The sequence below is a fragment of the Thunnus thynnus genome, chromosome 23 (genome assembly GCF_963924715.1).
Source record: "Thunnus thynnus chromosome 23, fThuThy2.1, whole genome shotgun sequence".
Taxonomy (NCBI): domain Eukaryota; kingdom Metazoa; phylum Chordata; class Actinopteri; order Scombriformes; family Scombridae; genus Thunnus; species Thunnus thynnus.
This window is the reverse complement of record NC_089539.1, coordinates 20,062,373-20,087,467: the sequence shown is the minus strand read 5'-3', so window position 1 is coordinate 20,087,467 and position 25,095 is coordinate 20,062,373. Positions and strand designations below refer to the sequence as shown.

Here is a 25,095-nt window from a genome sequence, read left to right as displayed (position 1 = left end):
TCCGTTTAGCAACTTGAGACGGTCTAGACGATATTTCAGCTAATCTCTGTAAACAGATATATGCATATGAGTGCAGATACATTTTTAAAAAAGCTTTTAAAAAGCCAAATTGTCGGGTTTTGAGATTGCATTTCAGCCAATGCATTCTGCCTCTTTTGCTCTCCACATGGTCTATTTAGCTGCATGCAACCAAAGCCCGCTCACACGTGACTGGTCAATACCACTCCGACAACAAATTGAAACCTTAACATAAAGTAATGAAAAGAAAAAAAAAGTGTGATAAATGTGTGGATCAATCTGGTTCAAATTTTCAGGCCCAATTTCATGTGTATTTTTGCAGATGGCCACTGTGTTCAGTACCAGTAATGCTATTCCTGATGCTAATGGTTTCTCAGTGTTATTCTAAATTTATTCACTTTTTCTATTTTCACCAGAGACAAACAGACAGTGTTGTAGGGTTTAGCACAAATGTGACTGGGGGCTAAACCATAGCCTCTGCTCGGTGGTTGTGAAAATCCACCTGAAAAAGAGGTGAAATCATTTGTTTTGATGAAAATATATAATAAAACTAAGATACATTTTATGGCACTTCCTATAATATTCACAGTTATATTAAGTCCTTACGATAAACCACAGAGTAAATGCTGTTCTGTGAATGAAACAGAGTTTAAGTGAGTTCACCCTCAACATCAGCCCTGACTTTGTGCACTGCTGCTCTCTCTGCTGCTGCTGGCCTGCAGTGCAGTGTTGCTGGAGGAGGTCGGGGGCTCCCTGGCTGAGGGGAGCACTCCGTCAGGGAATCAGCTGCACAAAAGGTGCAGTGGAGTGAGAGATTGAGGGAGGAAGCGAAGGCGGGTGGAGGAGCGGGACAAAGCCGAGGCAGTAAAGCCTCCTGCCTGATAGCCTTATCTGATTCCACTCCAGCGCTTGATGGCTTTTTTTCCACCCTGCCTTTAAAGCGCACAGGTTGTGCCTTTGGTGTGAAGCCTAGCAGAAAATGTTAATCAAGAGAGGGACTGTGAAAGGCGAGAGAAAGGGGAGAGTCACTCTGTTGAGGCCATAATCTGTAATGAGACCGAGGCGATTCAGTAGCAATTGAGAGAGGAAGAATGGGGCCATGATGATGATGAGCAGGGAGGTTCACTCTTTCACTGGCGTTTGTTTTTCTGTTTTGTTCCTTTTCTCTTGCAGAGTCACTGCTCGTGCACCGGTCCGCGGGCTGCAAACAGCCCTGGGTCACAACTCATTTAACACACACTTGGACGTCACTTTCAATGTCTGCAGCTGACAGATGAAAAACACTGCTGACTGCTCGTCTGACAACTATTGGTACTCATCTGTGTATGATTTATACTTCCCTCTGTGGCCGGCAGGGCTGGGTGTCAAACCTCAGTGCTTTTTTTTGGTAGCAGCTGAAATGTGTCTGCAGCAATGAGTATCGAAAACTGTCAGGTACCTAAAAGCTGGCATCAAATGTCTGGTCAGATTCGTAGTCTTGATTACTAATTTGATTGATCAAATGGTTTCTTATTTAAATCGTCTAAAAAATTGGCCTTGTGTTAAAACATTTAACATTTAAGAAGTGCAAATTAGCTGAGTAAGGCCATTAACAACATGGGCAGGTAGAGGAGTGCTAGAATTGTTTGAGGTAGATTTGACTATTTTCCACTATTTACTGGGTGAGTAAAAGAGTGCAGATAATAGTCAGTTTTGGCTTTTCTGACAGCAGCATTGCGCTTATTCCTCAACAGTCTAAAGGCGAGCCGATGACGACGACGAAGATGGGAAGCTCAGCAGTGAACCAGGGAGGGGAGCTACATTTTGTTCTTGTCTTTTTTTTAAGGTGCATCTAAAACTGAGTTAAAACATTGGTAAAATTAACTTAAAGCTAGTTCAGGATCAGGGATTTTGAGAGTGTCAGTGATTGGACTGGAGTAAAGGTCATGTAGGAAGTTTCTTCTGATCACTATGTGTGAATTAGTTTTCCTCTGTTTCACATTTCTAATGCAAACATTCAGTCAATGGTCACTGATATCAAGGTCAAAAACACCACAGGCAGGATCTTTGTCTGGTCTGTTTGTTAATATTGGGATGTAAAATAAGCTTGTAGAATTAAAATTATAGAAAAGTTCTTTAAGATTATTAGATGCTGAGGTAAGCCGTTCTAAATTTAGATCACCGAGGATAATCACTTCATGATCAATCAAAGGTGCAATTAATTCACCCAATTTTTCTTGAGCTTCTGTAGACACCAATTACTATTATTGAATCATTATGCACCAGATCAATTTTCAAGGAAATTAATTCAGATTATTTAGGAATTTTGATTGAAGCTCATGTACAGAGAGAGATGATTTTACATATATTACCACATCACCTCCTTTACCTGCTTTATCCGCTCTGAAAATATTAACACAACTAAAAGAAAGAGTTTGATTATCAGTCTCTGTTAAAATCATAACATCCGGATGAGTCTGAAGTAACAGGATACTTAAGTGATCATATTTGTTATGACTTAGTAAACTACGTATATTTATATGTAAGAAACCAAAAACACTTCTACTAATATAAACCTGTGGATCATGTAAGACCCACTAGAAGTGTGTGGCGGTGTATTTATCTGCAGAGACTCTGCTCTCTGCCTGTATTTTCTTATTATTTTGCTGTGTTCAGGACGCTTCTAGTCATCAACCTTTGAGCAGTGGGTGTGTAGCCTCCAGCCAATAACAGCACTCATGTGTGAGGTCGGTGTAGCGACCAGGTTACATCGCTGTCTGCGTCTTGCTCCTCTGCTCCGCTCTGCTCTCTGTCTCTGTGTCATGGGTGTATAAAGAGCTGCAGGTCTGTGTGTCTGCTTGAGTGAGGGCGGCGCTGAGCTACACACACACAGAGCAGAGAGGCCACAGCGGACGGGATGAAGCTCTGCATTCACACAAAATCCAACCTTCCTGCAGGGTTGCGCAAAGGCGTGGGCGTGTTTATTTGTGCTTTAGAATGTAACCGCCGTGAAACAATCAGAAAATAACGTTTTATTTATCTGACTCACGGGACTCACCGGCGCCACTCGCTCTCTTCATTCATTCTCTAGCTCGCTTGACTGGGGAGGACAACTTTGAATGCTGTGTGTTTACAAACACCAAACGACAAATCCTGCATAGCATATCTTTAAGTAAAATTACATAAGTATTAACAGTAAAATGTACTTTAAGTATCAAGGTAAAAGTACTCATTTCATCCCTCTGACTGATATATTATTATATATGACATCATTAGATTATTAATACTGAAGCATCAGTGTTAGAGCAGCATGTTACTGTTGTAGCTGTTGGAGGTGGAGCTAGTTTCAACTACTTTATATACAATTAGCTAGTTTAGTCCACAGGTTCTCAACCTAGGGGTCGGGCCCCTCCAAAGGGTCACCAGATAAATCTGAGGGGTCGTGAAAGTTTCAGTTTTTGGTCTTTTTCTCTAATCTTCGATTTTTACTGAAATATTGGATCATTTGAACATTTATTGAAATGAAAGCATGTGAGAAGTTTAGAGGGAAAAATCACTATTTGGTGGAGCTGTTAACAACTCATAGACATCTGAAATGTGACCCCGACTACACACTGCTTTTTGTAAGACGTCAAAAGCCCAAAAGGTTGGAAACCACTGGTTTCATCTTTAACAATGTGTTGTATTTTAAAAGCTTGTTATATTATCAATTGTGTCAAATCTTCATCTGAAAACTAACTAAAGCTGTCAAATAAATGCAGTGGAGTAGAAAGTACAATATTTCCCTCTGAAATGTAGTGAAGTGGAAGTATAAAGTAGCATCAAATGGAAATACTCAAGTAAAGTACAAGTACCTCAAAATTGTACTTTTGTACTTAGTTACTTTCCACCACTGCAGTTTACTGATGTGGAAAAACACTTCTGTAATTCAGTGAAACAATGTCAGAGCCTGGATGCAATTTTTAACACACACACACACAGACAGGGGTCTATTGTGTTTTTAACGCATTCACTTGTTTGTTGCTCTCTTTCCCGCTTAATCCCAGACTTTTGTCTCTGCTCATCATCTACACTGTATAAAGTGTCCCATAATTCCTTTAACAAAGGTCACATTCAGCAGCGGAGAGGAGCTGACCCCCTTTTTAATAGCAAGAGAATGTCAGAGTGCAACATGCCCCACATATACAGCCCTAAACTATGTGATTAAGAGCGCGAATTTAGAGCAAACAGCATTCACACACACACAGAGAGAGAGATAAACAGAGTCTAAACTGATCTCTAACGGATGAGAAATAGGTTTATGGGAGGTTCTGGGTTTAAGTTCTTAAATATGTGATGATCCTGTAAATCTACCGCCTCAGTGCGATGAGACAAAGCCATAAAGTATGAAGTATGGTGCAGCAAGATAAGGAGGTGAGAGGTCTGAGCGCCAAAGCAGACCTGTAAACCAGGCCAAGCGTATCATTTCACAATAGTATAGAATGAGGCATTGTTGGGCGTTTTGAACAAGCTCCACATCAAAGGTGAAGATCGAAATCTTATCTGATAAAAGCGCTGCAGGAAAACAGTGGGCAGTGCAGCAGACCAGCAGGAGGTGCAGTAGAAGGGGCTGTGCAGGTTTTCAGACTGATAAAGCAGTCAGACGACCCACATGTGCACATGAAGAGTGACTAAATGTGGTTTGAGCTGTTGTAACCTTCACAAGTGTGCACTTATGTCTGTTTGCGGATGAGTGAAAAAGCATGAAAAGTAAAATGTAGCACCTGTTTTCACCAAACAGTCGAGTCAGTAAGTAAAGTGGGGTATTATTCACTGAATTTCCCATTTACCTACTTTAGTTTGATGCTATGATACAGTAGAAATGTGTGTCATACAGTTTGAGTTAAGCCTATAAAGATTAAAGGATTAAGATTAAGTCCCTGTTAACAGTAAAACTGCATATTAGCTTCACATTCCCAGGAAACAATGCTCACTGGCACATTCACACATTTTCATGTAATTTCACACGATATACTTTTTCATTTGACCATGAAGTTACTGAAATAACACAAAATCACTCTTTATTTGCTATCTAGCAAGCAAGATAGGTTGCTTGTCAGGCAAAAACGACCCACATGACTGTTACAAAAACACTTTATATGAGTATATTCTGCTCTGCCACCTGCCTGGTTATGGTTAAAATGGGATGTTAACTGTGGTCTGTCGTGTGATTCATCCAATCTGACTTTTTACTGAAGATCTTTTGTAGAGCCTGAGTGATACTGTGTTTCTGATATGCTGATATTGAAATTTAAAAATCCAATCCAACAACATATCGGCTGATGATCTGTATTTTTACACTGTGGTATGGCTATACTCAAGTAAAGGAAATTCTTACACTGTTGTCTTTCTTCTCCTGCTGCAGTTTTTAATATGCCGAGCAACGTTTTGGTAAACACTAATTTCAATTATGAGTCAAATTTTTCATGTTGATTGATCCAAAATTGTCCTGTTGTACGCCTGTCAGGTCATCAACTGTCTTCTTGCGTTGGCAAATAATAATTATGATGAACTAGAAGGAGCATAAACACATAACTTAAATAATCTTGATTTGTTTTCTTCTTTTTCGTTGTGATTAAGATACATACTGTCGTCTTGTCAGTGCTCTCTGCTGGACAAACTATGTAATGGTGATACTGTTTCTAAATGACCTTAAACCTAGTTTGGTATTTCTTGTTACTAGTTACATATACACTGATAACAGTATGTCTACAATAAGCTGATATTAGCTGATGTATTGGCCTGGACGATTTATTGGTGTAGCTCTAATGTTTTGTGACGTCTTGCCACATCTACTATTGCTACTAAGAGAAGACAGTAAATACTCTCATGACCGCAAGAAGTTGCTTGTCAAGAAAGTGTAAACATGAGTCATTTTAAGTGATGGAACAAACGATCTGAAGAAACTCAAGCAGCCAAATTCAAGTTGACCTGAAAAGACGCAAACTAACAGTGGCAGCAGCATAACGCTGCACCGACGCTGTTGTAAAGAACAATAATACCTGTCGTTTATCTCGCACTTTACAGTTAACGCTCTCCATCTCGCATCAAGAACATATTTTTCTTCTGTGATCAGGGCTGATAGTGAATAGTCTGCTCTTATCAACTCGACTATTAGACATTCAACAGATCTGCTGCAACCCTACAGTACCAGACGTGATTAGACAGAATATCCTAATGTCAGGTCTCGATTACTATGAGGTGAGTGGACTTGTGAAAACCGCTGTTCACATCCCATCTCCTACTAACAGTCAAGATCGATTTCTTTTAACAATGACTATAATTTCTTCCATATAACGACAATCCTTCCTTGATAATAATCTAATAATTTTAGCTGCCTCAACTTAACCAAACCATTGAGGTTGAAGAACAGCTTCTATCAGTCATTTCTTTTAATTGTTAAATAGATTGTGTTGGAAGACAATAACAAAGGGCCTATTTTGTTGTTTAGGTTGTTGGACTTGTTGGACTGGTTGTTGTAGGCCCATGATTCTACAAATACTGAAGGATGGCACAATAAAAACAAAGATCTGCAACACATTGAATATAAAAGCAGACATTTTGCTTCTATATTCAATGTGCTGCAGCAGTGTAGTAAAAAATAGTCTTTTCAGAGCAGAGTTTGGCAACATGTGCTGGTTTCTCTTGAGTGCTTACTACAATGTAAAAGAGGGTGACAGTATTTGGCAGCCTTCTCCTTCTGCAGTCGCTGTTGTTGCTCCATGAACACACGACTCCTCCCCCTCACTTTCTCCAAAAAAGACTGAGAAGTGTATGTGTGTGTGTGTGTGTGTGATGAGGCGGAGGTTAAATCTCTGGTAGGAAAACAAACAAAGACACACGTAGCGGCCACACTCCTGTCTCTGGCTGCACGCCATCAGCTTTACCACAAACCACAACTTATGCTTTCCACACACAAACACACACACACACACACACGCCTACGCCCAATCAGATCCTGCCACAGATCCTCACTGATATGCCCCCCAAAGAGTCTAAATCATCTGCTATATTGCAATACAAGATCTCCAGAGATAACCTCACAAAGCCAAATCATCTGCTATTATTGCCCTGCCGCTCCTTGACATTGTGCCATTAATAAGGCCATTGTGGAGGGCGCTCTCTGTTTGGACACTGTATAATAGACTCTTTGACAGATTTACTTTGCACTCTCTCTCTCTCTCTCCCTCTACCCCTTCCTTTTTTCTCTCTCTTGAATACAACGGGCATATTCCACGCTGCCGCTCATCAATAGGCAAGCTGTTTGTTTGCCCAGTCATTCTGGACTGCTGGTAAATACATAGAGGTATTCCAGACCAAAGGCTGAGCAAACAGGGGTTACATAAAGGCACTGTACCCGAACGCACCACAAGGAACATCCTCCTGCATACACACACACACAAACATCTCACACTACTTCCTCCCCTCATCCCTCTATCTGTCTTTTTTAAGCGATTGTTTATTTGGTATGCCTTGTTTTTTCCTTTTTGCTCCTTCATTGACTTGAAAAACAATATTTGGCCCCTGATTCACGCCCACAAGTATAGGACAGTAATGTAAGCTGGTGTTGGTGGTGGTGGGTGGGGTCAAAGTGAAGCTCGCCCCGAAGCCGCCAGGTGTTCCATATCAACACTGACATTCATCCCACAGAGTCCCTCACACCACACAGTGATTCGCTGGTTAACAGGTGCTAGCTGCTGCTCTGTGGCGACACAAAAGGAGACCACAGCTACTTGACATCGGTGTCACGCCGCTCTCCGTGACTCAGCCTCAGTCTGTTCAGCCCGCGTTGTTCATCGCGGTCAGAAACTAATGGAGCCATTTTGCAATAAAGGCCACAGTGAAGTCCAGATTATGTAAGCACAAATTGGCAAACTTCAATAAATTCCTTTTGTACAATTCATTGTATTCCTTCAGTATTTGTCAGCCATTTGTCATGTGAAAGAAACTGACTGTGGCTCAACTTAAAGGTGGACGAAATTATTGAAGCATTATTGCAATATCAGCATGTTCAAGATATTTAAGTATTTCAGCTTGTGTGAAAAAATAATGTTTATTTCATTGACTCAAATGCATTTTTAATGTTTTCCTGTCCTTTTATTTCAGATATCTGTGACTGATTTTGGTAAGATTTAGCCACAAGACAATGAACATGAAGCACAATATCTGTATATGAGATAAATAATCTAATTATATGGATATAGAGGGAGAGTAAACAATTATCATCCAGTCCTTGGTCCACCATACTTGGCTCATGAGAGCCTTTTTTTTTTTTTCACATTTTTTTCCAGTGCAATTTGGGAATGAAAAAGTGAGTGATTTTTGATCGAATAACAAAGTTTGCAGCCAGCAGTAGAGAAAAGTGCAGTTTTAACCCAAACCACTGTGGTTAAAAAACAATTAAACATCCAAAAATATAAAATACTAGAGGAGTGAAAGATGAACAGGCAGGGACAGAGCGGAAAAATCAACACCAGCCTCTTCTGTAGAAGCTGTTTGGAGTTTCCAGTGGTTGAAGAAGTGTGGGATATGTGGTATATAAGGATAAATAAAGAATAATTAGAGGCACACATTGAGGTTGGGTCTGTATTTGTCAACATGTAATGCCGTGGTGGTATTATTTGATAGTTTTTATTAACAGGAAAGAGAAGTAAAGATTAAAAGAGTTTCATCCTGGTGAACTAGTGTTAACTCATACTCTCTCTCTCTCTCTCTCTCTCTCTCTCTCTCTCTCTCTCTCTCTCTCCACCACTGATCTGTTGGTACAGGAATTTAAATGCACTAAATTTAAAAGGCATCAATTAGGAAAAGTTAATGCAGTGGGCAAAATCTCTTTGGTGAAAAGCAGCTTTCTCTGTCGGACATTTTTAACAGATAAACCACATGGAAAGCTACATCCAGACCATTCTTTCTTTAAGGAATTTGAGATACAGGTTTCAAGTTTTCATTTATCCCACCTGTAATAAGTGTTGTTAATTCTAATACATTATAAACGGCCTCTTGGTCCAGTGCTTTATTTCTCTGATCTATATTCTTCTTGTTACAATTTTTCTTGCTTTTAACATACATCCTTATTGTCTAAAATGCATGTAAAATACCAGCACTTTTAATGTCTTATTGTTTGTTTTATTGTGTTTATGTTTTCATGGTTTTGTGTCTTTATGCTGCAAAAAGAATTTCCTCTTTCCTCTTAAAGATCTGAACTGAATCTTAAAATAAAACTCAAAAAAATCTTAATCTGTTTAGTGTCATATACTTCATGTGCTCAACACTTGGCATTATGAGTCAACAAGGAGGGGACAGGTTCGGCTCCACTTGTCTCTTGTACTGAGAACATGATTACATCTGCTCTTTGTGCTTTATGTACATACATTATCCTCCGTGCTCTTACTCGCGTCTGCGGCACGGATGTTGACTCCAAACACGAGCCGCATGGCAGCGACCGCTGACTGATGACAACCTGGAGGGTCACAGAGTTGAATGGATGGATGAATGAGTGGCAGAGTACAGGAAGTTATAGGTGGGGGTGTGTGGAGTGGGGGGGGGGGGGGGGGGGGGGGGGGGTCTCTCTATTTTGGGAATCCTTTGGCAAGTGGTCAGTGTTGGACAAAACAGAGACAATTATGACCAGTTAGACCCTTTCAGAGCTTAATGAGGGGCCACAGTTACAAGTGTTTGGATGAGAGGCGGCCAACACACACACACATACACACATGCACACACACACACACACAAACAACAAATACACAAACACTTTAATGTGCTTGTGCACACAACCCACACATGTGTGTGTGTGCAAGGACAAACACCACAAAACAAAAGCACCCTGGCAAACATTCAGGAGCAAAATATGACAAATTGTACCAGAACACACTTTGTAAACACACCACACCCATAAACACAAGAACAGAGAGCACAGTGAGTGAGTGTCTTTCTCTAAAGAATACCGCAGACACACACACACACACACACACAAGTTTGAGCAGCTATCCTTGTTAGGACATTGCATTGACTTCCATTCATTGTGGACCCAAACTGTAACCTTAACCTTAACCAGGACCTCAGAGATGACGTATTGTCTCATTAGGACCTGGCTTTGGTCCCCATGAGGGCTACTGGTCCTGACAAGGTTGGTGTTTATACTGGAAAAGGTCCCAGTGAGGTAACAAAAATGCACACGGGCACACACACACACACACACACACACACACACACACACACACACACACACACACACACACACACACACACACAAGGCACATCTTTGTACTTTTAGTGTTATGAGAGACTTTAACTCTAACCTGAAACTAATCTTTTTAGCTTTTGTTAACCTAAATCTAAGTTTGTTTGATAAACATAACAGAGGGCTGATGTGATGTGCAGAAGAATAACATGATCCTCTCCTGATATCAATATATAGTATCTGATTAGGTGCAGAAGACAAATGTCAAAGTTGATGTTAATCACACTGGATCACACGGTGACGGGAAATCAAATTACAACTGCTTGTTACTTTTAGCCACTACAGGCAAGAAACATATAATTTCTTTCAATAATATTTATTTTTATTTATTATTATCAGATTTTATCAAAGGGGAAATGAACCTCACCTGTGTTTATTTTGTTGATTAAAAAAATCTAAAACAAAATTAATACTGAATATGGACATTTGTCACCTTATACAAACGTCACCTCAATTGCGTCACTTCTCTGGGTCATAATAGATAGATGGCGTCTGTCACACAAGCGTAATTGTAGGTTGTTTTTGGCGACTGAATTTATGACCTATAGTGTTGTTTAACGTGGGAAGACAGGCTCAATACAGCTGCATTCATATCTAAGCAGCATTTTAATGTTGTAGTCAAAGTGAAGCTAATTTTAACTACTTTATATATCATAAGTAGTTTTATCTGTAACAGTACATCATGTTTTATAAACTGATAATTTATTTTGTGTGTTAACTCTTAATCTGCAAGCTGTCATATAATTGTAGTTAAGTAAAAGGTATCAATATTTCCCTCTAAGATGTAGTAAAGTAGAAATGTAGTAGCATAAAATTTAAGTACCTCAAGGTAAGTATTGCACTTGAGTAAATGTACTTTAGTTACACTGCAGCTGTAGCAATTAACTAACATTAGCCCACGTAACGTAGTGTATTTAAATGAAAAATTATGTTTTGTCGCTTGTGAATTTAAGATTTCATTTGTTAGAGGAAGATTATATAGTTTTGCATTAAACCCAAGACCTATCCTTAAACATGCCCCTTAAAAAAGCAAAGTCCAGCCAACATGACATCACTTTGCAAAACTTTCCTCAAGCTCTTATGATAAAAACGTAGCCCGGTTTCATAAGAGTAAACGTACAGACACACACACCACACTCCTGTAATACCACTACAGCTTTCCATCAGTAATAACCTCGCAGCAGAATAGTGAGGCCAGCTGCAGGGTTCTTCATCTTGCTTGATTACCGTCTGAACAAACCTGTCCAATCAGTCCCATTCATGGGTGCCAGCATTCACAGGAGACCTGACTGACCTCTGCGGAGGGCCGGCCCCTCAGCCTTGACCTTAGGTGTGGATGCTTATTGTCGGACTCACCAGCCCCAGCGCTCTCACAAAGGCTTGGATGCCAGAAATTAGGCACTTGAGGGAAACTGGAGAACTCCTGGCTAAACTCCTGTTTTTTTAAAAAAAAGGCAATTCTAAAAATCAAGTGCCGTAATTGAGGGGAAATTTTTAGAGTCGAGAGGAGTGTTGGTAAATGCGTCGGGGTGTTATTGTTTTTCCCACATGGTCTTTTGTGTGAATAGGAGGCAAATAGGAGTGCTGGCAGACAGAGAAAGATACAGCCTTCAAACACTTAAGTATAACACTCAGCATTTTCAACAAGGACCCTATTTACTTGTATTAATTTATCATAATGACTAATTCTGACCAAAATCAAAGACTGATTCAGTAATAAACTGAAATTATTTTAATATTTTTCTTGATGCTTTTCATATGGTAATCTGACTTTGGGTAGCTTTAAGTTTTCTGCATTGTATATTACTTAATTTTCCATATATTGACTCTTTTATTTATTGAGTTTTTAATACTGATGAGTTATTTGTGTCTTTTAAGTACATTTGATTAATCTTACTATATTCCATTGATTGTCTGTCTTTTTGCGTCAATTTTTTGAACTGTAAATCATGCAAAGATATTCCAGTAGAGCCACAGAATAAAAATATAGACCTAGAAATGTGCATGATACCGTACGTCCCCTTTAAATAAGCTGCACATTTCATTACAGATTCTTCTCAATGTGAGACCTTTGAGCTATTCAGACTGTATTTGACAGCTGTGAAACTATTCAAGCTGTAGCTCTACAGAGGCAACTGATAAGATTTTAATGAAAAATAACTGAATAATAGGGTCCAGATTGAAAATGACCAAAGTTTTGTATTAATGGCTAATTTTCATTTTATAATAAACTCACAGTCCTCAAAGTTGGAGCGGCCTTTGTTGCCACTGGGCTGAAGAGATGTGTCGTCCTGCAGTTTGGAAAGTATGTTCAGCACCTTTGTTTTCCTCTCCTCCATCCCTCTGTCCTTCTCTTCATCTTGTTGTTCGGTCGTCTTCCCTGAGGACGCTGAGGACTCGACTTGTTCCTCCCATCCTGGATAATTGGACTCCTCCTCGGTGGGGCCCCCTTCATCTGCGCTGGAACCTGGAGCAGAGGCATACAACGTAAAATATATTTTAAAAAATCTAATGAAGTCTTGCATCTAGTAGTCTTTTTTCTCTGTCTGAAATGTATTTATCACTGTAATCAACACAGTTTTGGACAAGAAAAAAAACACATCTGTATTCATGGTCGTCTACGTGGAAGTAGCCACTTAGTAAAAAGCACTAAAACCAATTCCTGTTCCTTTAATAAACACTAATTCTCATCACATTGTTCTCCTAAATGCCACATCACACCTCCCTTCAGTCCTTTCAGAGTCTCACTAAGGAGCGGACACTCTCCCTGAAACTTAAACAGCCATCCATTTTGTCACTGACCAGCCAATTAAGAGTCCCATTATCTCTGAATACAAAGTCCACAGAATACACCTCTTGGTATAGCAGCACAGAGACAAAGAGCACCATCAATGCAGACTTGAGCTTAAAGAAGGCTCGGATTGTCTTTTGCAACAGTTTCCATTAGAGTTTCGGACTCTTTTCTTTATACTACTTTTGCGAACATGAGTGTTACTTGTGTTAGTGCATGAGCGATAATTCCAGTGTCATACATTTGGAGATGGTTCTATTCATTAAGAGGAGAAAGCTTGACCAGTCGAGTAGCTGACAGGCAGCAGATTCATCAAGCCGTCAAAACATGGCGGCGCGTATTCATTTATCCCGTCAGTGAGCGAGCAGAGGTCAGCAGCCCAGATTGATGGAGCCATGTCTCATTTGACGGGGCCGTCTTCCACCACGCTGCACACAATCACACGCTCCCATCAACCTCCATGTCCCCGCTGAAGTCTCAATGTCACCAAAACAGATGGCAAGATGAAAAATTTATTCATCTTTAGAGCACAGAATTCATCATTCCTTGGTGTTTTTTTGTATGCAACATAAACCAAATGTCTCGGATGTCTGCAGGGACATCGTGATGCATGTGATGTGAAGAAATTAGTTTGCAAAAATCAAAAAGTTTTCTTCGACATGCATCTTACATAGCATTTAAATTAGCTTCAGCTAACAATTCAAACAATTTCATTATTGATTAATCTATATTTAATGTATTGTTTCAATAACCAATTTACTGATTAGTCTACAAAATGTCAGAAAACAGTGAAAAGGTTCATTATAGTTTGCCAGAGCCCAAGATGATGTTTACAAATGACTTGCTTGTCTCCATAACCTAAAGATTTGCAATTTACAGTGATATAAAACAGAGAAAATGGCAAATCCTCATATTTGAGAAGCCACAGCTACAGAATATATTGATAAATGACTAAAATAATTGCTGGATTTTCAAAATTGTAGTTGATTATTTTCATTTCAGATGTTATATGATGATACAAAACAGAGAAAATGGCAAACAATCACTTTAGACAAGCTGGAAACATTAAATGTTTGACATTTTAATAATAAGAATAGAAATAATAATTAATCAAGTATCACATTTGTTGATGATTCATTTTCTATCAACTAATGATTAATCAATAATTATTAAAATCTGCAAGTCCAGACTACTTCTATGATGTGCAATCTTTAAAGCCGGGTGAAACCACGACTGAAATTATTCAGGATTTGGTTTCTTCCTTTTGAAACCCTCCTATCCTAACCTCCAACACGGCCTAATCCATGAATGCACCGCAGTGATTACTGGTCAGTTCAAGCTGGAAACAAGAGCCCATCTAAAACACACAGAGCAGGTTACCATACCAACCATAGCATCTGAACACAGCAGATAGCTGGATTTGGCTGCAAGCGGGCAAGTCAAATCCCCTCGCTAATCTCGAAAAGGCCACTGAAGACAATAAACGCACACACACATGCGCCGCCCACCCTTCGTCCGACTCCCTTTACACAGCATGGTCCAACATCCAGCGCACCAGGCAAAGGCAAGAAGGTTGGACTTGTATCTTTTTCTTTACATGTTTGAGAAAGGGATGAGCATCAGCGAGACAATCAGCGTGCCGAGGCTATTCACTGATGCCACCCAGAGCCTTCACTCCTCTATCTCCTGAAAGAATGGCCCGAATAGAGCGGGGTGGAGTAAAAAGGAAAATCCTCGCCAAATTATTATTCATGGGGAAGGGATTTTCCTTTCAGGGCTCCTTTATCGAAGCCTTTCCCAACACGTCACCCTCTCTATCAGCCCCGACAAGTGCCAATCAAAGGGTGAGTCCAGGTTTTTTTAGAGGGCGAGAGGGGGGGGGGGGGGGGGCAACTTGGAGAAGCGCTGGAGGATTTCAGAGACAATAGCCAATGAGTCCACATTGGTGGTGGCTTAGCGACAATGGTGACATGGCTACACTGTCAGTGTGTGGTCCTCTGGGGGGGAAACGATCCTTGCTTACACGACTAATCTCTGCTTGCACCATCTCTGTGTTTCTGCAGCCTAATCTGTCCCGTTGCTTCCTCAGCCTACCGGAACAATCCACCAGGGTCAGTTCAGATTAGTGCTCTTTGTGGCCCCGCAGATCGCTACATTCATTTGGACACTAACATCTTCAGTAACAGCTGAATGCTAAACACTGGGGTGAACGTGGAGTGACCGGGGCAGTGGGGAAACAGTCATGAAACAATTATGAGGGAGGGATTATTCTACCTATGAATTCCTGATGAGCAAAAACAGACAAAGGTCTTATCATGAGCCTCGCTGGGGAGCAGGGACGTATTATCGCAGCTGAGTTTTGGCTTCAGATTGATCCAAAAACAGATTTATTGAAGTGGAATCAAAGTGGCGACAGAAAAATATTTCATAATTGAATTAAAAAAAAAAACATTCTACATGATTTTGGAAAAAGTGAAAAATATTGGTGTCTGTTTTGTCCAAAAACCCCAAAATATAAAAGCTGTAATAAATTATTTTTATGGCCACTTGGGGCAACATTGACATTTTATCACCTTATAAAGTTCATATGACAAAGTTAATGAATGTAAGTTCAATATTCACTCTACTTTTAGCTCTGTTTTGGTTTCCACCAACTCCTGAGGGAAATATCTGGCTCTAGCTGCTAAATGTTCCGCTATGTTCACCAGCTAGTTGCTACTAGTTTGCTATTTGGTGCTGAGCAGGTAGAGTACTGTTGGTTTTTAGAGCTCTTCTTAATGAAAACAGCTCGGGAGCAGTGAGAACGAACCAAAACATTTAAGTTGTGGGCCGTTAAACCAAAACAATGAGCAAAAAGACACTAAACGCTCCAATGAGCTACAGGAAACAGCAAAATTGGGTGATAATTCTTTGCGTGTGCATCACTATGAGTGAACCATTTCACATTGCACGCAGTCATTTGATCCATTTTTAATATAAAATATTGATTAGAGCAGCTTTAAATTCATAAGAAAAGCGGCAAATTGTCACTTTTGAGACAGTTGTACCAGCAAATGTTTGGCATATCTGCTTGATAAATAGCTTAAACAATTAATTGAATATCAGAATATTTTCTACTGAATTGTTCGACTGACAGCACTGATATTATATATTTTCAATCCATCCTCCCCAAATCTAAATGTAAATCGGCACTTTGTGTCGTGTTAACTGGTCATCTATCCCATATGCAAATGCTCGTACAAGCCTATTTTCTCAACTGTCTCATATACGTTGAGTCAAAATGGGGTCATCCCCTCCATTAGTTAGGAGCCTCTTGTGAAAGGTTGAACTGCTCGCACCTCCAGGGTAACCAAATCTCACCTATCCACACAAAGACATGCCACACACTGGGCATCTTTTAGAGACTGTGTGACCTCAGGCGTGACCTCTCTACGCCCTGCTGATGACCCCCTCCCTCTCCTCCTCCTCCTCCTCCTCCCTTCTCCTCCCTCAGAGGGTGACCATGCCTTTGGCCTCTAAAAGGTCAAACAAAGCACACAACCACCAAGATCCTCTGGGTGACATCTTTTTTTTTCATGAGTGGAGTTTTCCTAATTCTAACAGCGCAGTTAAACAGGGAAAGTCTTGTTTTTATATGTTTGGGAAACTAGAAAATCTGCATTTTATAGCTGAAGGGAATTCCACTGATTGTATGCTATGACAATGGATGTATATTGGGCAGATTTAACAAGCTAATAAATCCAAGCATTCTCTCTCAAAATATCCACAAATTGTGTCCCAGTTACAGAGATGAAAATGGATGTGGTCACTTGTTTTGGTCTCTTTCTTGTCAGAAATACACAGAAAATCAAGTATCACATTGCACAGCGGAGTCAACATTTGGGAAAGGCGTAAAACTAGAAATTATGAAGTAAATATCTGTGATCACTGGTACGGTTGTGGGCTTTGTTTAGCTCAAGGTTCCCTTAATCATTCACTAATTCATCATTGAGTTTTTCTTTCCATTAAAAGAGTACATCAGCAATTTTGCATTGCACTTCCTTAAAGTTGGGGGACTTGGGAAAGAAGGATTAAAAAGGCAATTTGAAGCAGTAGGAGTAATATAACGTAATATAACAAAGGGGTTCTGTAAAAATTGACTTTAGAAAGGTCCTCCTGAGCCACAGAAGAGATTATACAACCATTATCCCAGGAAAAGTCATTTCCCTTCATGATTGTTAAACTGATTTTGGTTTGCAAAGGTGGTGACGCATTTCAGCAGCCCTGGAAGTTGCTCAGCGTCCTCTTGATCACTTTCTTCATACATGTTATAAACCCATTATAATTTTGTCATTCTGTTCTCATGCTATGTTTCTGTAATTTGTCTTTCTTGGTCTATTCTGCACACACAAACATCTATTGCTTATCTGTCCGTCCTGGGAGAGGGATCCCTCCACTGTTGCTCTTCCTGAGCTTTAGGGAGTTTTTCCTTATCCGAATCAATGGTGGGAGGACAGAGGATGTTGTATTGCTGTACAGATTGTAAAGCCCCCTGAGGCAAATTTGTGATTTTTGATATTGGGCTCTACATATAAAATTGATTTGACTTGAAAATTGACCAAAAATATAAAGTATCATCCCCATACATGAGGCAATCACCCATTATACCAAACACTAGCAAGATGAATTATTGCCTAAAGGTTTTGCAAAATTGCACCAACAAAAGCCTGAGATGCTACATTTGAGATTAAATGTTTGATTTAAAAATGTAATATATTATATAATATTAACAATGTATCAAATGACTATGTATAATACGAGAGGTGTTGTTTGTAGTGATGAACCCTCAGATAATTATCACCAACTCTGCTGAGCTTTTTAATGTCTTTCAGCTCATTGTTTTGGCTTAAAGGCTTTACTGTTTTGGTTCACTTTCACTGTTCTCATCAGCATTGTTTCCGGACGCACTACACTAACACTACCTGGCCAACACCAAATGGCAGACAGACAAAGGTAGTGGCTAACTGGTGAACATAGTGGAGCATTTAGGAGCTAAAGAGCCTGATATTGTTCTCAGAAGTTGGTGGAGACAAAAGGAGAGTGACTATTGGACTTACATTCATCAGGTAGACAGAAACACAATGCTATTATGTTGCTCTGTGTCTGTATGTTTCTAACACGTGTGCCATAACAACTTTATAGGGTGATAATATGTCAATGGTATGTTTACAGCTTGTTGTATTGTCCCAAAGTGGTCAAAAAAATCAGTGAACTCAGGTTTGGCTCAACAAGAGAGCAGTGTCAGGATGATAATTTCTGAAGGTTTTGTGAAAGCTGATGTCAAAATATTTCATGTTTAAAGCCTGATTAATCCAAGTTTCTGCCACCGGATACACAAAATTCCTTCAGAAACACCAAACACTGAGTAGTCATATAATTAAACCCAGCAGCATTGTCTCTCTGACATCAGCCGTGAAGGATTAACAAGACATATCAGCTGCCTTTGGTCCAAACAATTAGCTGCAGCTCAGATGTTATCAATCTCTGATATGATGGATGCATCTGTAACATCCTCTATGAGCACAGCATACATGGACCATTAGCGTCACAGCACAATGACTGATACTGGACAATTGAGTCAACAGCGAGAAAGAAACAGAACATGATCACAGTCTGACAGACGTGGTCCAATGAAGGTGGGAGGGAAAAAAGAACGAACCATTAGCTCAAGGGTGGCTCTTCATTTCCATGTGCTGACAGTACTCCTGACCTTTTTCTTGTCTTGCGCTGCCAGTTTTCCAGTGTTTGTGGTCTTTACTGTAAGCACTGCCTCTGAACCATCACTCATGAATGTACACAAGCCGGCCACACAGGTGAAGGTGATACTGCGAGCCAGCTGGCCCTAGGATTAGCAGGCTTAAGTGTACTGGAGGCAAGGGAACGCCAAACACAGCGCTGACAGTGAGGAGACAATGGCTCCTAATAAACCAGAGCTGACAGGGACTGAGTGGGCTTTTACCGGATCAGACGCTAATGGTTAAGACGAGCTCTTGTATTGATTAAGTATTGTTGTTATAGGCTCTTAAGAGGTAGCGCCAGTTTTAACAGAGGTGGTATGTCATAGCAACACACACAGATCACGAAAAAAGTGTTTGAGGACACATTCTGAGTAGATTTAAGGGATACAGTACCATGGTTGGACTTGCAGGGAGAATATGAGGATCTGAACATGTTGTATGACGGACTCAGGTCTATTATCCATGATGAAGGCGACCCAGAACCTCCTTCAGACTGGTCCTGCAAGGAAGCAGAAGATAAGCTTTAAAGGGATATTCCAGATTTTTTGAAGTGGGGATGTATGAGGTACTTTACCTTGCCGTCACTGCTTTACTTCACCGTGAGACAGCCCTTTCCTTTAGCACTACATTTTCTTAACAGTAGAACGTCTGTATTCCTATGCATGCTGTACTGTATTATGCCGCAGGTCAGCTGTTTGGGTCAGAAAGTGCTGCTATGCCTTAGCAGCAAAGGGCTGTCTGACGGCAAGGTGAAGCGGTGAAAATATTCTAAATATAATGTACACTTAAACTGATATTGATTTTTTTTAGGTGGGCTTTTATCTAGGTGGCTAAAATATGTTTTGCTGCTGGCCCCGTCCACAGCAATACATCGCATAGCTTCTGAGTCACTACTGCTGCCTGCTTCTCCAAACTGGGGCGTGCCAACCCCCATCTACTGCAGGTAATAAACTGACTATGGATAAGTACCTCATACGACCCCACTTCAAAAAAATGCTAAAAATCCCTTTAAATAACAGTGTAATTTTTGGGCATCTTGATGTAAAAGTCTGGTTCATTTTCTGCATAGACAATGTTAGGCACATCCAAGGTTTGGATTGGCATGAAAATCTCCTGATAGCATCATGAGCAACTGTGTTTAAATGTCTGGTTCTTTGATAAAAAGTCAATTTCCCTCATGTGTGGACATCTGCAACATGCTGTGAGGAACTGGCATTAGAGCCTGTGATGCAACTATGGTGCAAATGGATGCATGTACAACAGAAACTTTCTTTTTATAGGTGCTGCTTCCAGTTTAAACTGCATTAAGAACCAGAAGCTCAACTGATGTAATGACAAAAATGCACCTAAAAATGTCCATACCTTGATGTGAATCAGTTTTTTAAATATTTAAAACTGAAGGAGAGAAGTCAACAATAATTCACAAGGAGCATTTTTGGTTAAAAAAAATCCAACCACAAAACTTTAAATTCTGTTGCAGTGCTGAGGTAAAATCCAAAACTGTTTTAATTTTGGCAGAGTGTTCATGTAAGACCCCATTACAGAAAATAAGAAATACGGTTATTAGCTTTCTTATCAGCAGTTAGATGAGAAGGTCAATACCACTCTTGCTACAGACACTGCTTTGCTTAGCATAAAGATTGGAAATGGGGAAACGGCTAGCCTAGCCCTGTCCAAAGGTAATAAAATCCATCTGCCAGCACCTCTAAAGCTCACCAATAAATACATCATATCTCATTTGTTTTATCTGTACAAAAATCAAAGTGTAAAAACAACAAGTTGTGGTTTTAGGGGGGGGTTTGTCTCGGACCGTTGCTTGCCTGTGGGCAGTCACTTCCTGGAGTTTTCATTGGTTGCCAGGCAACCTCATGGTATCAATCTTCTCATCTAGCTCTCTGCAAGTCAAAGGAATAAGCATATTTCCCAAAATATTGAACTATTCTTTTTAAACTCTGAGATCTTTAGAGATATTACTAAAACTTTCAAATGGGAATTTATAGTGGTAGAAAAATACTTTTGAAACCAGCAGCTCCTCCCACTTCACAATTTAAAAAACATACTCCTGGTTTATCAGTTTCTCTTCATTATAAATAATCCCATGTGTGGATACTTGCTTCAGGGAGGTGCATTATGCAAATGACTGTATGAATCCTGCTCTGAGCACTCCAGCTCGTCATTGTGGTTAGGCATGATTGTGGGGGGCTTATGAGGCTCATTCATGCTTTTCAGGGGCTCCCTCTCATCCGTCATAAAGGGGAGATTAATCTTAGATCACGTGGAGCACCTGCGTCCATTCCGCTGCAGCGCAGCATGCACAAGCCCTGTTTACCCCTCTGACCCCTCAAACCCTGTCTGATTCTAGTAGTGGTGCATCCTCCAAAAGAATCCCACCGTGTTGGGCGTTTAGCAGAGCGAACCCCCCTGCGACAGCAATGAGCTGGTGTAAAAGCCCGCCTGCTCCCGTACAGTCGGGCCTCCCCCCTCCTGCAGCCCGTGACTGATTAACCACACACCTGCTGCACGCCGCGTGCCCTCTGTTATATTGTGTCTCAATTATCAACAACAATTTGGCTCTCGTCTTTCTGGAATGACAGTTATAAATGCATGCCAGTTCAAGTTTATAAATGGGGGTCTTTGTCTGGGAGAGAGACTATGTGTGCCAGGTTTGGGGTTATTGTCTAATAGGAGTTGATTCTCGAAGGTCTAGTGTTTGTTCAGGACAAGGCGCAGTCCTGCTTTTGCGGGAAGTCTGATAGATGAACGGTGTTGGGGGTGGGGAGGTTAGAGAGTGAAAAGCAATTTCACAAGGGGCAGTGGCACTCACCGATTTGTTTTCCGGGACTTTCCCTGCAGAGTCACACCTTTCAGAGATGCTGCCAGCTGTGAGGGGCCTCAAAACACCTGACAAAACCACACAGGACACAGCGTCAAGCCAAAGGGAGAGGAAACAATTGTGTGCATGCAGTTGTGGTGTGTATGTAAGTCGTGTTGTAGGCAGGCAGGAGTGCGCGTCCATGCATATGTGTACATAAGTGTTAGCCTCCGGCACACACTTACATGCACTTGTCTTTTGTACTTGAGTGTGTGTGCAGAGATATGAGTAATGTAGTGTATTAGGTCCAATTATGGTCCTTAATCTCTGAGCAAATAATGGCAGAAATAGAGCAACAAAACCCTAGCGGAGCACCTGTCTACAGAAGCGTGCCAGGTGCAAACATTGTTCTGGAGACACAGAGAGAGGAAAGACAAGCTTCCAGCAAACTCAAATGGATTTTCTCTTGTTGTAAATATTGGTCACACAGATGCATGAACAGAACAAAAGACATTCACCATGGTTATCATATTTCTCCTCTGCTGCTAAAGGGCCAGTCCATCCAAATAACAAAAAAAGAAAAATGCACCTTTATTGGTATTTTGGTATTTATGCTTTGAGATATGAGCCTCTGGGATTCTTGCTGCCAACCCAATACAATGGAGGTGAATGGAATTTCATCTGTGGTGGCCATAACATTGGACAATTTAACAGTAACATCTTTCTCCAGAAACAGTGTCCCTGTTACTCTGAATAACCCGCAGTCAACAGTTTTCACAGGAATTATTTCTTCCATAAAGCACTTTGAATGAAAACTATTCACAGCAAAGTCTGTGGTAAAGATATGGCCCCATAAAGGCTGAGGTATTCTTAAAACAAATTAGTTTATTCAAAGTGTTTTCTGACCACATTTAAAGGCAGTACTTTGGTTGAAGCACGCCTCAATGCTGTAAAAATCAGGGTAATTGCACTTCACTAGAATGATAATGATTTCCCAACACAGTGCATCATTATATATAATTTTGTCATCCTGTTTTGCCATGCTGTATTTCTATAATTTTGTAATCTGCTCTACTCTGTACACTACATTTATTGTATGTCTGTCTGTCCTAGAAGAGAGATCTCTCCTCTCTTGCTCTCCCTGAGGTTTCTTCCATTTTTTTTTACCATTAAAATGCTTTTTTTGGGAGTTTTTCCTTATCTGACTTGTTGTATTCCTGTTTAGGTTGTAAAGCCTCCCTGTGGCAAATTTGTGATCTGTGATTTAGATTTATTGGCAGACTGTGCAAATTTGCAGGTCAAAGTTGAACCATGCACAAAAACAGGAAATGCAATCATGATGGTAAGTCAAAGTGGCTTAAATTGAAATGAATGAGTGAATATTAACAGAGAAAGGTGCTAGTGTGTCCTTACCTAACGCTTTATGGAAAGAGATGTCGCTGTTGCTGATGTTTGCTGTGGCTCTGGGTGATGGTAGTGTTGGTCTGTCGGTCCACCACTTTGGTCCATCTTATATGATAATATTGGATAAACACAAATTTGTGGTTTCTGGAGGATGCATTCGACTGACTTCAGTGATCACCAACCAACAACTGTTGGATAGATTTGCATTATGTTCCCCTCAGGATGAACTGAATTAGCTCTTCACTTTTCATCTTACACCATCATCAGGGGGAAAATTTTAGATGTCCCAATACTTTGGTTTATGCCTAGACACCTGCAAAAGTAACGACTTTCCCATCAGCCTCAGCTGTGCTTTTCTTTTTGTTTGACAAATGTTAGCATGTATGTGTCTCAAGTAGCCTACAGCTAAGTGCAGCCTCACTGAGCCTCAAGCATGGCTGCTGACTTGTTAAATGTAATTTTTCAACACTGTGTGCACTAAAAATTAAATTCCATTCACATCCATAGTACTGAGATAGAGACAGTCATCTCTGAGACAAATATCTCAAAACCTGCATAAATAAAGCAAACCAAACTACCAGCATGACAAGATACCACTAGACATAAGTGAGAGATGTTTCTTTGTTATTTAAGTGAACTGACCCTTTAAACATCTGTGGTGTTTATCTTTCTCTCCAGTGTTATCATATATAGACAACAGGCGCTAGACTAAATGAGTTTTCTGTACACACTCTCCTCAGTCTCTTATCCATTGTTATGTGTGCACTGCTTGGTTCTAAGTATCTCCAGCTATCTTTGTCGGACTTTCCCGGTTAATGATCCACTCTAGCGGTTTGATCTTTATTAATATAGCACATCCTGATATCCCTATAAACCCTTCTTCTAAGTTGCCACACCTTCAAAAGCAGTTAAGAGCTCGCAGCAGCATGCCTGGGAGCAGATGAGAGGCGGTATCACAGCTTGTTAAAAGAAAAGCCGCTTGACGCAATAAAGGCATTGCTTACTCTCAAGGCCGGCCACGGATCAAGAAACACACCTACGGTGTCATGTTTTTCCCCCTTGTCTGGTCATGTGTTTTTTTTTTCTTCTCCACACATAAACACACACAGACACACCTGTCTGACTGTTCCCTGTTATTAATGTGACGGTTTTTCGCTTATCAAACGATCTCATTCAAACTGTCAGTAAGATTTGTCAGAGCAGGAGGTTTTACACTCAGTAAACTGAGATTGCTTGTCAGTCACTCCTTTTCCACCTGGCATTAACGTGCTACTTGTATTGTAAGTATCTGGATGATTCTGCTGGATTATAACTAATCCTGGCATTAAGCTTTGTGTATGTTGCTTTCCCTTATATTCCCATGAACGTCACTTTTTCCCACAATATTAAAGGTCTTTAAATTTCTTCTAAATCTGTTTAAGAACTCTGGGTTGAGCTTGCCTTTCTTTACTACACCTGCTGAAGTCAACTCTAGATCATAGTTCATCCTGAAATCCGGCCAGTCCTGCACTGGAGAGAACTCCTCATCATGACAGTAGGGACTCGGCAGGGTCTCCGGCTCCAGTCGGTCCAGGAGGAGCAGCTGGACGCGGGACAGCGAGCCCAGATTCCCGGAGTCGCAGCCCACCGTTAGCGCTGCCAGGCCTGGAGACAGCTCTGCATGGGAGACAACAAAGTTTAAACTACTATAAAAATATCCTGAGGCACTGAAGCACGAATAACGATGTATCTTCTGTCAAACAGTGTTGTTTTGCATAATTGAATCATTTGGAGAACTGAACAGACCACTGATGGTTCTGCAATGCATCTGTTAACAATAACCAGCCTAACAAGTTATTTCATCTCAGAGATAAATTATTATTTAATTTATATTGTTGGAAACTAGATAATTTCGTCCTATTTAGTGCCGTTCTGATGTTTGTTTTAGGAAGAATTATTGAAACAGGTGGATTTGTGAAATAATGTCACCAAAATGAGACTAAATGAATCTTCAGAGCTCCCCACGAAGAAAATGAGTCACTGCAGTAGCCAA

The 25,095-nt window shown here is 40.5% G+C and overlaps 1 protein-coding gene across 2 annotated transcripts in view; it reads right to left on the bottom strand.

Annotated features, from left to right (window-relative positions):
- LOC137175976 (uncharacterized) overlaps positions 1-25,095 on the bottom strand; it is a 59,600-nt gene that overhangs the window by 11,186 nt on the left and 23,319 nt on the right. For both annotated transcript variants that reach the window (XM_067581923.1, XM_067581924.1), the window contains exons 7-10: positions 24,504-24,719; positions 21,672-21,748; positions 19,241-19,346; positions 12,516-12,746 (exon numbers count right to left, since the gene is read on the bottom strand). In XM_067581923.1, coding sequence (XP_067438024.1) covers positions 12,516-12,746; positions 19,241-19,346; positions 21,672-21,748; positions 24,504-24,719 — 630 coding nt within the window. The remainder of the gene's footprint in view (positions 1-12,515; positions 12,747-19,240; positions 19,347-21,671; positions 21,749-24,503; positions 24,720-25,095) is intronic.